At 47.0% G+C, this 13,775-nt stretch overlaps 1 protein-coding gene across 3 annotated transcripts in view; it reads left to right on the forward strand.

Annotated features, from left to right (window-relative positions):
• mTor (serine/threonine-protein kinase Tor) overlaps positions 1-13,775 on the forward strand; it is a 504,957-nt gene that overhangs the window by 55,024 nt on the left and 436,158 nt on the right. For all 3 annotated transcript variants that reach the window (XM_065435416.1, XM_065435418.1, XM_065435417.2), the window contains 2 exons: positions 196-1,097; positions 7,861-7,973. In XM_065435416.1, coding sequence (XP_065291488.1) covers positions 196-1,097; positions 7,861-7,973 — 1,015 coding nt within the window. The remainder of the gene's footprint in view (positions 1-195; positions 1,098-7,860; positions 7,974-13,775) is intronic.

Below are 13,775 nucleotides of genomic sequence, written 5' to 3' on the forward strand. Positions count from 1 at the left end.
GGTTTGCCGGAATAGCGGACACACTAAAAGTCTCTGTTAACAAAAACCAGTTAGGTGCATCATTACAGTAGTCGCTCTTGTCATCATTTTCTCATTTGCTTACTTTGCGTTCTTGGCCTAGCATGTTACCAACAGCGTTATTATAAAACATTCTGTGCGTTGATCCAATTTGCACTGGTTTTTGCCTTACCACAGTGAATCTCCTGGAAGTGGATTCTGGCAACACTGGATCAAGAATCAGTCGTTTTGCCAACTACCTTCGCAACCTGTTGCCATCTAATGACACAACAGTTACTGAGCTTGCTGCGTATGCCATAGGTCGTCTGACAACTGTCGGCAGCAGCTTTACGGCTGAATATGATGACTTTGTCATAAAGCGTGCCATTGAGTGGCTTTGTGAAGAGCGCCATGAGGGCAAGCGGCATGCGGCTGTGTTGATTCTTCAGGAACTTGCCATCTCCACACCTACCTTCTTTTTCCAAAACATCCAGCCGATTTTCGACTGCATCTTCAATGGTGTACGTGACCCGAAACCCATGATCCGGGAAGGTGCAGTGTTAGCTCTAAGGGCTGCGCTCATGGTGACAGCACAGCGCGAGACAAAGGACACCCAAAATCCTCCCTGGTACTCGAAGTGCTACGAAGAAGCTGAGAATGGCTTTGAAGAGGCACTGGGGGGTGCGAGGGAGAAGGGTGTGAACAGAGAGGATCGTGTCCATGGCTCTCTGCTGGTCATCAGTGAGCTTCTCAAGTGTAGCAACATTGAGGGAGAGAGAGTCAGACAGGAACTGGAGGAGGTCACCTCCCAGCAAGCGAGGCATGAAGCACACAGGACACAGAGTTCAGGCAGTTCGTTAACACGCTCTCTACGGGCCCTGCAGCAGATGCAGGAACACCGGCCACGGGGTGGTGCAAGAGCTGCGCTGCTGCGCTATCATCGAGCACAGGGTTTCCAGCCGGCCTCCATTGTGCCCATACATTCGGGGCCCTCATACCAGCTGCACGGAGGCCACAGACTCCACCACCACAGTCACCGTCTGGTACCCACACACGAGAGCAACACCTGCAAGCGTCTGCTTGATGAAAAGTTTGACCAGGTGTGTGATGCTTTTGCCAGTGTTCTGGTAGCATACATGCATATCAGTGTCTGCAGAATGCAAAAATGATTACATGCTAAAATTTCCATGCCTCTTTGGGCAATCTAGGTGTTTTAATTATTCCAGAGTATGCTGCAGCATCTCACACGGTCCAGTCAAACTGTCACTCAGTCTGTCTCAGATAGTAGAGCTGATAACTACAAATGTTGTTTTACAGGAGAAGTGCAGCACCATTTTTACTGTGACTCACGAGAGAAAGGACATGCACTGACCTGTAGTAAAAGAGAAAGAGGGAGGGGGAAAGAGAGAGAAAAATAAAACATAAGGGTTCTGTTTACAAGACACACGACTGAAGTATTGTAAGTTAACTACCTTTTTTCTGCTCATACCATTGATCCTGAAAATCTTTGTCGTCAATGCCCGCTCATGTTGTTTGTTTTTGTGATATGTTTCAAGAGAGAATCAAGTTTTCATGTTGCATGGGTTTTCGGTTGATTTATGACTGAATTGTGTATAAAGCATGTGTGTTTCTCATCAAAAAATTGTTTGCAAGTCTCTGCCCTAAGCCTCATGTTTGTTCTCATGTGATACAGTAACTTGACTGCAATTAGTAGTGAGCGCTGGTGTTGCTTAAATTAACTGCTAAAATGCACTTTGTTGATGAACAATGTCCATCAACTGATAACTGATGATAACATAAAACTCTGTGCTATTTTTTTCTCTTGGCAACATTTAGTTGGGGCAACCAATATATGTATAATATGTTGTGGCAACGAGCGAAGGTGCGGACTTGTAGGTCTCGACAGGTCTTGGAAGAGAGCAGACAGAACATTTCAGCGATTTCTCAGGCTTGGTTTAATCTGCTGAGCACTAGCCAGTGCTGGTATGTGCCAAGCACAGCACTCGCGCTTGTGATTATGTGGGCGTCTGCTATTTTATTCATGCAATGCCAATGCTGCTACCGCTACAGAGGGCTCCCCCTCCCCCACCTAGAGAGGAGACTCTGACGACTGATGCGGATTCCAGGGGACACGGGATGTAGCAGATGTCACCTGGGACGGTGTTCTGGAGAAAGGCAGTAGAGTGACGTCGCACAGTGGTGGAGTGGGCGGCAAGGTTGCCTCAATGTAGGTGGGATTGAGACTTTCGAGCACAATTGTGTCTGGTTGGCCGTTGATACTCATGACGAAGGTAGTTGGACGCGCCCAACAGGATATGGGCTGGAGTACTGTGATTGCAATGGCTTCCGCACAGCACAATTGCACTCTAAGACGTGGGTAGCAAAGCTGTGTGCAGGAGAAACGTATGAAGCTTTTTTTTATTGGAAACATGTAGACACGAGTGAAGTTAGTTGAAAAAAAGCTTGTAGGTTGGAAACATGATCCACAGCTAATGGCATAGAAGTTTTGTTGCCGGTTGCAAAGAAATTGCACTGAAGTCGTAGCTGGTTGCTGTAGACTAACTCGGCACAGGAGTGACCAAGGTCGCTCTTGAATGTGTCTCTAATGCCAAGCAAAACGACAGGAATTTATAGCACCCACTTCTCAGGTGATCCATGTGCCATCCTTGAGGACTTGAGGTGGCGGTAAAAACGCTCAACAAGTCCGTTGTGCTGCAGGTGGTAAGCCGTCGTGTGGAAACATGTTGTTCCAAGAAGCTTTAGCAGCTCTTGGAAAAGTGCAGAATCAAACTGCCGACCACAATCTGTAACAATTGTTGAGGGCAGTCGAACTGGCTAATCCATGTGGACACAAAGACTGCTGCAACTGTGGATGCCAAGATGTCGGGGACGGGTGTAGAGTGGTCATTGTGTGTAGCAGTCAATGCATGTAAGTATGTAACAGCAGCCCTTTGAAGATGGAAGAGGGCCGACGAGGTCTATGTCCACTGTGTCAAAATTGGCATCCTGTGAAAGAAAAGACGTCGAAGGAGGTATGGGGTAGCGCTGAATCTTGGAGTGTTGACGTGGCAAGCAGCAGCGAATCCACTGTGTGTTTATCTGGGGCCATACAGAGTATAGCAGCATGACTATCGCCTCCAAAGCAGGTAAAGAAGATGGGCTCACGTGTAGGTAGCACAAAAATAGAATATGCTAGCGTGCTCGACCTGTGCAGCCGCGGTGTCTGTGGCTCCCGAGATCCCGCTGCACCATGGGTGGCTGGCCTAAATAAACCGTGGCTGTGGCGGCTATTTCCTCGCGCTGCCTCCCACAAATTGGTGACCCAGACGACTGAACCCAGGGTTCCCACAAATTGGTTACACTGGACGACCGAGCCCAGCCATGCCAACGTCAGTGCACAGACTCTACCAAGGCAAGTAGTGGCGTGGTCTCACGCAGTCTGGCAGACGTCTCGCACTTGTACGGTGCCCGGGAATTCTACATCGACATGCCGGACATGTGGTTCATCCAGCTCGACAGCCATTCCCTTCTCAACAAGGTTCTGGGCGACAGCGGCGTTCCAGGCTCCAGCTGTCATTCCCCGGTGCCGACATCTACACGGACTTGCGGGCAACCATCTTTGCTCACTACGTCACCTCGAGCGCTTACTCACACCAGCTCACGCCATTTGAAACGTCGCATCATTCTGTGTCTTGTGAGCCCACATTGCCTGCGTCCACCCTTGCCGATCGTCAGCACGCACTGGGCTCAGCATCAAACCTCTACTTGATCTGTGAACCTCCTCCCCAGCTCAAAGGCAGCTGCGCGACGACTCTTTCTAAGGAATTCACTGGACTAAATGCGAGTGTTTCCATTTGGGAGCACCTCACTCATCACCTATTTAGAGGCTCTCCCACCGGCTCCACTAAGCGCAAATTTCACCCTTTCAGGCACGGCAATGCCACAACCACAACCTTCATGGTGCCTTCAGCGACCACCGCAACCATGATGCTATCGTCATTCGAGATTTCACGGCAAGCGCAATGTTCTGATGTTCTGGGCTCGCACGTTCCTCGGATGCATAGCCTGCCGAAGTTTTGTGGGGGAAGCTCTGCCATTTGGTTTCTTCAGCTTGAGAATCACTTATGCATCAACAATATGAGTGACCAACACGCTGTCTCCACGCAAGTCCTGAGCTGCCAGACGATCTACTTTTGGAGCTCTTGACTTCTACAGGCCCAGGCATCTATGACAGCCTGTCGCAGGTTGCACTTTTGCACTACGGTATCACTGTGGCTGCGCCTCGCTCACAACCTACGTTTTTTTTTGCATTGCTTGAACCCGACACTACCAACGACGACACCATCTGCACACTTTGCCTTGACTTTACCATTGGACTTTGTTTCAATCACGCTTTGCACTAGGAGGGGGGCCCTGTAGCAGTGCGACTATCGCTTCTAAAGCAGGGGAAGAAGATGGGCTCACGTGCAAGTAGCACAAGAATAGAACACGCTAGTGCTCTCGACCTGAGTGGCCGCGGTGTCGGCCGCTTCCTAGATCCCACTGCACCATGGCTGGCCAGCCTAAATAAACCATGGCTATGGCGGCTACCTCTTCACACTGCCTCCCACAAGAGCAACTGAAAAGAAGTTTCTGCATTGTACGAATGCCAGAATGCGACAGATTTTGGACTGCCTCAGTTGCGGCGCAGTGATGTTGAAGGGAACAACTGAGGTGTAACAGTAGAAGTGTTCCAGGCAAGCAGTGTACTACCTGGAGTCCGAATGGCGTCCTCTAATCGCAGGGTGGTTGATGAACTCTGTAGGGTACGAAGTTCAGTGTCGTCATGCTGGTGCCTAGCAAATAGGTTGACGTTAATAAAGAAAAAAATCTTCCAGGGGGCTGGAAACTACATTGACATGACTCGAGACATCGACTTAAATGTTGTCAGTGCTCTTTACACGACGGAATGTGGTTGTGAATTCCGAGGTGTAGGAAAAATGACGGTTCTCTCCTGGTGTGTAACAGGACATGGAGCGGTTCATGGTGTGCTCAAGGAGCTTGCGGTCTGTAAAGACTGTAAATGGGTAGCCATTCAGGAAATAATGAAAAGTGGCACGCAGTGAGATAAAGAGCAAGTAACTCGTGACCAAACATGCTGTAGCGCGTCTGCGCAGGTTTCAGCTTTATGGAGAAGAAAGTGAATGGGCGGCATGCACCGCTGATTAACTGCTGCAGGACAGCTCTGGTATTGGTGTTAGAGGCATCAGTCATGATGGCAGTTGGTGCTTCAGGTTTTAGGTGTCTGAGCAGCATGGTGGCGGCGTGGGCAGTCTTGACTCTTGTGAAAGCTTCAGCAGCCTCATCAGTCCACTGAAGCATCTGGTTACATTGTAGCCAAAGCAGGGCATCTAGAGGAGCCACAATTAAGGCACAGTCGTGAACAATATGTTGGTAGTAATTGACAAACCCAAGGAATTGCTGAAGCTTGGTAACTGTGGTCAGCCACGAAAAATTTTCGATGGCGGGAATCTTGGACGGCAGTGGGCGAATGCCATTGGCGTCAACCAGATGTCCACGGAACTCGAAACCCGGATGACTGAATTGACTCTTGGTGGTGTTGATAACAACTCTTCGAATGGCAAAGGGAGAAAACAATGACTGCAAGTTGTTGATGTTCTTGAATGGAAAAACTTGCAACAAGGAAGTTGACAATGTATGCAAAAACTAAAAGGCAGGCCTCGGGTTGAATGAATCAATGAAACGTTGAAAAGATTGGCTAGAGTTCCATAGGCAAAAGGGCCTCCGTAGAATTTCACAAAGACCGAATAGTGGGGTGATGCCGGTCTTTAGGATGTCCTCCTCAGTGACAGATAGCTGGTAATAGGAGCGAATGAGAACGATCTCAGGAAATATTTTCGCGCTGTGTAGCGCTACCTTAAAGTCTTGAATGTTTGGGAGTGGGTAGCGATTAGGAACTGTTATGTTATTTAGTGCCTAGTAATCACCACATGGGTGCCAGTCCCCAGTCTTCTTTGGCACCATGTGATGTAGTGATGCCCTATTACTGGAGGAACTGCGCATGATGATAAGGGCCAGCATGTGTTCAAACTGTGCACTAGCGATCTTGAGTTTTTCCGTAGATGAGCTAAGGGGATGGAAAGGGACTGGAGGGCCAGATGTGATGATGTAGTGGCATACTTCATGTTGTACCGGTTGCGTCCAATCTGGCAGTCCCATCAAGCTGTGAAACTAGCAGAGCAGGTCAGCAAATGGCGCTTCCACCATGGCAGATGTGGGTGCGATCGGTTATATGGTTGATGTGGGAACGCCGTGAATAGTCAGCTTTGTAATGAAGTTGATGAGAAGGTGCCTCTTTACATCAACAAGGCTGTAATTTTGCAGGAATTCTGCTCCAATAAGTGCATGTGAGACGTCCACAACCACAAAAAATCCAGCAGTACGCTCGGCGAAGGTCAAGATTTAGCATACCGGAGCATGCGCAGAACACTGGAATCCTGGTGCCATTAACGGCTAGCAAAAACAACACAGGTGCCGCTTTGCAGTTGGAGCACTGAGTAGTAATTACGCTTACATCAGGTCCTGTGTCAACGAGGAACTGCTGTGCTGTGACTCTGTTCATTACGAAGAAAAGGTGACATGTAAGTTGGGCCGGACCACTTATCGCCACTAGAGGTCGACCGACTTCTTTCCCTGCCATGCCGAAAGGTGAAGGCAGTGGCAAGCGTCATTTGCAACATGGTGATATAGAAGCAAACACCAGTGAGGTTGCACGAATCATGTCTGGGTGTAAGGATCTGCTGGAATTGCTTCTACGATGGTGTTCAGCTGCAGAGACGATGCACTCGAGGCAGTCACGCAGGGAGTCGAGAGGAGATTGTTCTGGCAAAGAGCAGGCAATGGTACGTTGCGTGATCAAATTGTCCATTCAAATACATAGTGGAAGCTGTCGCCAGGACCATCTGCACATTAGCTAGGAGTCTGCACATTAGCTAGGAGCCATTGCAGGAACAATTTGTGCAAGAGGGCGGCATCAATGGATCTTGCATTGTCTCTGAGCAGCTGTCTCATGCGGCGATGAAGTTGGCTAAAGTGGCGGTCCCTGTGTTCTTCACCTGACAAAAGCTGCTCGATATGAGAACGCTGGGAAGCTGCTGCGTGCTGCAAGAAGGTTGCCTTGAGGCCGTCATAGGTGGTGGCAGACAGCGAAGTGTTTAGCAAGTCTGCCACTTCGTCGATGGCAGTGGGTGAAAGCACTGAAACAGCACCAAACTTTGGCTTGAGAACGGATGCCGGCAACTTGAAATTGTGATTCAGCCTGAAGGAACCACCCTGAGAGCTGCTGGTCCCAGCACTGCGGTAGGCGGACAACAACGGTCGTACAGGAATGCTCACCGTGTTGCTTGGGTGCCTGGAAAATTCATAGCATCGGTTAGGTACATGGTGGTCGGTGTCACAGAAATGTCTGTTCTGGATCACGTCTTGTTTCACCAAACTGATGACAGATGACAGTGCAGACCCGTAGGTCTCAACAGGCCTCCAAAGAGAGCAGACAGGACACATCAGCGATGTTTCAGGTTTTGTTTGACCTGCCAAATGCTAGACTGTGCTGGCGCTTGCCAAGCACAGCACCTGCACTCGTGAAGATGCGAGCATCTGCTGTTTTATTCATGTGACACTAGTACTGCTGCTGCTACAATATTATAATGATGGCAACATGTGGTTTCTCATTTAGGTTTATGTTCTTGCACAAAACTTTGTACCGTCTTTTACAGTATTTTACAACTTGTCCTGCAATATTCATTGCTCACAACGCCTGTCGTTTATTGTTCTATCTCATACTGTTTGTGTTACCACTTTCAGATATGTGAGAGGGTTTTAAGGCAACGTGCCCTGCGAAATTCGTACATCCAGCATGCCCTGCACATGGTGCTGCCCAGACTTGCTGCCTTCCAGACACAAAGATTTGTGAAGAGGTAGGGTGGCATGCTTCCGAGATTGCTGATCCTTCATTCTTTCTTCTGACACAGTTGTGTTCTGCATAAGTTTTGTTGTAGCAGTAATGGCCCAGGAAGTGCTACAACATGCATAATTCAGTGTCATAGACAAAATCTCAAAGCATCTTTGTTTGTATAGTACAAACTTTAGGTAAGGTAATGAAGAAAATATGCAGCTGGCTGTGCCGTAGAAGGACGGTTAGCCACTGCCATAGCTGCTCACTTGGTCGAGCACTGGATAAGGAAGTGCTACAACATGCATAATTCAGTGTCATAGGCAAAATCTCAAAGCATCTTTGTTTGTATAGTACAAACTTTAAGTAAGGTAATGAAGAAAATATGCAGCTGGCTGTGCCGTAGAAGGACGGTTAGCCACTGCCATAGCTGCTCACTTGGTCGAGCACTGGATAAGGAAGTGCTACAACATGCATAATTCAGTGTCATAGGCAAAATCTCAAAGCATCTTTGTTTGTATAGTACAAACTTTAAGTAAGGTAATGAAGAAAATATGCAGCTGGCTGTGCCGTAGAAGGATGGTTAGCCACTGCCATAGCTGCTCACTTGGTCGAGCACTAAATAAAGTTTGCAATAATTACACTTTTGATCCCCTCTCCCAGCAGACGTGACTGATTGTAACTGAGATATAAAATAGCTGCCACAGCTAAATTAAGAAATGCACTTCATTTTCCTCTTTACTTGTTTGGTTTCATTGAGTGTTGTTCTCTTAGTGGCCTTACATACATAGCCAACCCTGATAACGTCAAAAGCAGCAGCATGAGATATTTGCTCATAGCTGTAGGCAAATGTAGAAATCATGATTTGTTCACCACCTTGAAATCCTTGAAAACCCTTGAATATGGAAATGGAATATCGAGGGCGCTTAAATCTCCTTTAAAATAAATGCCCTTGAATTCCTTGAACATAGAGGTTGGGTTGCAACTTTTGAACATTCAGATTCACAAACATTGCATCGGGGCAATGCCATGGACACTGTCTATTGGGACACAATCATTGATATTTTTATTGGAAAGTGTTGGTAAGCAATTGCAATGTGGTGTGCCCACAGCCACCAACGACAGGCTTGTTTAAATCACCCTAGTCAGTGTGGAGCAGGACAAAGGCAGATCAAATGGCCATGCCACGCCACCATTTTGTTGTGTTGATATATATATATATAGAAAGGATGCAACGGGAAAAGTCAACTTAGAAAAGTGGCCTGAAGAGATCGAAGCATGGGTCCAACTTAGCAGTTGCTGAGCTGCAAGGAATAGCAGCTAAGCAAAAGATTCCACTATTTTTCAGTTGTGGGGGATCTCTTTCGGCCCCCGTCCTTGGTACACATGTGGCTTGGGTTATTTGCCCTCGTAATCACTGGAGACATGCCATACCAACCTTATTTTGGATGGCATACATTTCCCATGGCTGCTGGTACCGGCACGACACAGAGCCTTCTGCTTGCACATGCAGCTCGCATTACGCCGTGTGCTTTGCATACCAACAGTGCCCGAAGAGCGAGCCCCTCTCTCCCTCTCTTCGGCATTTCTCTCCTTCAGCATCCGGGGTGCATGGACACCTGCATCTAGCAGATGCACCGTCGGTGTTCTTCGCTTTTGAACGTGTGGACCCACTTGATCCCATGCCCCTCCAAGCAAGGCAGCCCCCTTTGTGTGGTGATCCTAGCTTGGAAGAGCCTGTGTGGCTGAGTGAACTTCTTGTGCGCTTTGACCTATAGTCTGCGACTGCTACCCTAGTTCTGTGACCCTGTATTCTATGTGCCTTTTGTTCATAACAGAGAATAAACACCCTCTTGTTTGCACCATGGCTGGAGTTGTCTCTGCACCTTGCTGGTGAGTCAGCAGACCTGCTGTGGCACCCCTTTGCTCGTGCTGCAGAGTGGGGACGAGCTGCGTGTCTCCTTAGACTCTAGCTAGCCAGTACCGGGCACATTAATCTGAACTCCCACACAGTGTATGTATATGAATAACGTTTTTTCCCCTTTCCTTAAATTTTGGTCTTCAGCATGCTTGAATTGTACTTGAATTTTGAATCAAATGTTCTGGTCAAACCGTGGCGAAAAGGGGAGTGGCTGAGGTTGAACATCATGCCAGTAGAAAAAGACGACAAGAAAAATGTGTGTGTCCTTTCATTTTCTCTTCACTCATCTGTATTTTTTCCCAATTGGCCTAAATAGCAAGACGCTTTAGCTCAAGGGCTCCTGTCCAAAGACATGAGAATGAAGAAATCATTTTTCTTGGCAACCACTGCACCGAACTTACAAAGGAACTTGCCATGTTCAAAATTGGATTTTGGATTTCAGGCCATCAATCTTGTAAAAAAATTGAAAATTGCAACATTGACAAAAACTCAAAGTATGAAATTTCCAACTCTAACTCAGCACTAAAAAAAAGAGATTTAAAGTGGACAATACTGATGTATACACCACTCTAAAATATACCACTAGATAATTATTTGAGCAGAACCTAATTTAAATAAATGTGACTACAGTGAAACCTCGTTAAACCGTAGTTGGCCGGAGCTTAGAAAAAGTATGTACTAATGGTAGTACTGTTTAACCAAATAGCATAAGATCACCCACTTACCTGTCGAAAACGGAACTCAGAGAGAGTGCGATGAAAGGGGAAAAAAACATGCAGTATTTATTCACTTCGCGCTACAAAAGTGTTATTTTCGTTTGATGCCGCGGCGGCCTAGCACGACGACGACAGCGGCGTCAAACTTACTGAAGCTGCGTGCCAGCTTTTCAGCCAGCCCCCTCTTCTCGGCAAACACTCGCATGGCAGATTCCTCGTTGGCATTACATATTCTCCGTGCTTGTGCGCAGTAGTGCTGCAGAAGTCCCGGGGGCGCCTCTTTGATTGCCGGGTGCCGGAGTTTGGAATACTTTTCATATGGAATCGAATTATGTTATCGCGCCCCTGTTCTCGTCGCAATGATTGCATTCATGAGGCTGACGCAACACGCAGCTTGTGCCACTGTCGGGCTTGAATCGCCCGTGCTGTCGCTTTCCGTGTCGTCCTCATCACTGTCGCTAGTCGACACTTCAGCAACAACAGCGGCAACGATGGCGAAAAGTCGAACCTTGTAGCCGACATCTCTTCGCGGTCGCAGCAGCGGTGCCGAGCAACTTCTTCGCATCCCAAATGCCACACACCGTAGTCAACAGCAGATCCCTGTTGCGTGCCAGTGCCGACTTCTTCGTGTCACATTCGACAGCACGGACAATGTCTAATTTTTCTTCTATGCTGAGCACTTGGCGTCTTTTTTATCTGAGCTTCGGAACGACGCGAATCCTCGCTTGCACGACACCATAACGCTCTCTGGCACGGCCATAGAGAAAGCACGGCCAGGCACGGCGTCGAAATGATGTTGATGTGGCTTCGCGCAAACGCATAGGGCGCTTGGAGGCCGTTGTTTCGATCTCTGAGGCTTGTTGTTCTGCCGGGCCGCCCGATGGAGACGGCTCACCGCCGTGTTTGTGAGCCGAACAGTTGAAACGCTACGTTTTAACCGATGCGTACGCAATTAGGTGGTATGGTTTATGCGGATACAAAACACATGTGTTCATTGGCCGCCGAGACGGGTATTTGACTTTACTACTTTTAAAACGAAACTACTGTTTAAGCGGGTACGGTTTAATGAGGTTTTACTGTACAGGCAATATTGTTTTTACAATATTAGTCAACTAAAGTACTATGCAATATGAAGAAACAGAAAGCTACCTGATATTACATACGCAAGGATATTACACATAGAATGATATTACACACACAAAATTAATTTAAATTAGGCATTAGAATTAAGGAACAAGCAAAAACTACAAGAACACAATCTGTAGTAGTTTCTTAAGAGGCACGATTAGATGTGTCAGCAAAGCTACATGGAAGTCATATTCATTATGTCATGGTACAAGGCTGTCCCACTGAAGTGCAGTCAAAGACCGATTTTTTGGACATGCTCGATAAACTAGACGCCTTTGTGGCACCGCCACGTGCCCCCGTATAAAGTCAGTCTATAAGAATGTCTGAAATTTCGGACGCTGAAACCGTTCGCCGTCCAATTTTCCGGCCTTTCTACCATGATTGTAGGTCTGAAATGGCAATAATCAAAGCCACTAGCACCGCCATCTTTAACGAGCCAGCGCTCCCGCATGCTGATTCGCTGGCAGCCGTAGCCACCGCGGCGATGTTAAGCCTAGCTGCTTCGACATTCGCTACCAAGCTCCCTGCTCTTCAGTATGGTGTTTTTCATTGAAAATATTTGTCGCCGCCAGCAATGGCACTGATTTCGCTTTTATCATCCTTGCAAATGGCTTCAAAGCTCGGAAAACACAAGCGTCAAGCATTGCGTAATACTGGTTCCCGAAAGTCAGCTCGCCACAATACAACACTGTTTTAAGGTGAAGCATACCACGAATGCGAGGGGGCCTCTATCACGGGACACTGTATTAATGAAAGACGCGTGCACCCGCTTTCTACTGTTGCAGTACAAGCACTGATACACCTTAAAAGCGTACTGGCAGGCTTTCAGAGCTATTCTGGGTGTACCTGTGATTTTAGCCCTTGGAGGCAGTAGAAGGCATGCATTCATTTTCTTCTTCTTTTTTTTTTTTTTGACTGCCCGATTTCTTGGACATTTTCATGTCCTCTTGGGAGGCTGAAAAATGAGACGTTGACTGTAATGGCCTTTTTCTGGCCAAATAGACGCTGCAAACTTCAGTGGATGGGAATAAGCAAGTGGCAGCAGAGAAGTTGGATGGCAGTAAAAGACTTTCTGCTGGGCCGTCCGGCAAGCCAAAGATGCCGCCCGAGTCCAAGGACTTGGAGCCGCCACCTGAGGCCACCACAACGAAATTGCCGGCCATTCATTAATAAAGTTTCTTCTCTCTCTCTCTGGAGAGAAGCACAGGGACTGGGTGTGACTGTGCTGATGGAAGTGAAAAGTCAATAACACTTTAGTGCTGTTTGCTGTAGTCAATACGAGGCATGCTATGTGAAGTTAAATGAAGTTTAGTATGAAGTTTGAGTAATTGGAATTAGATATGGGGGGGGGGGGAGGTGGCTACATGCAAGGTGCTAATTCAAGGTAAGGATGTAGAAATGTTAGGTATGCAAGCTTCCGTGTAGTGGGCAGAACACCTTGAACATGTCATCTTTTATTTTATTTATTCATTCATTCATTTATTTATTTATTTATTTATTTGTAGTACCCTCAAGGCCAGGGGGAATTGCAGAGGGGAGTGGCATGAACAGTTTCAAAAGGTTACAAGAATGCAGTATGTTACGATAAAAAGAAGAAATAATCATTGCTGATATTTTACAATGTTACCTAAGGTGCAAGTGAAATGAACATGAACAAAGTGAAAGTCAAGTTAGGAAAACTAGACAGTAATAATGTTTGGTGAGGACAAAATAGCTGCTACGTATACAATATTAGCTAGTGCTAGTTTAAAGGCATTGTTATCAGTAATAGTAACAATGTCTGGAGGAAGGTGGTTCCATTCCCGAGATGTTTGCGAAAGAAATGACTGAAAAAGACTTTGGTTTGGCACGATACAAACCCTTCTGTGAGAGAATGATAATGCGATGAGAAACATACATTGGTTACGTAATTAAATCATTTTGTAGCACAGGGTGACAGTATAATTTATGAAACAGAGCTAGACAGGATATTTTTCGGCGAGAAGCTAATGGCGGTAAGTTGAGGTTACTTTTCATAGTGCTTAAGCTTGCAGTTCTATTATAGACAGAAAGAATGAAGCGA

This window comes from Dermacentor albipictus, chromosome 2 (genome assembly GCF_038994185.2).
Source record: "Dermacentor albipictus isolate Rhodes 1998 colony chromosome 2, USDA_Dalb.pri_finalv2, whole genome shotgun sequence".
Lineage (NCBI taxonomy): Eukaryota > Metazoa > Arthropoda > Arachnida > Ixodida > Ixodidae > Dermacentor > Dermacentor albipictus.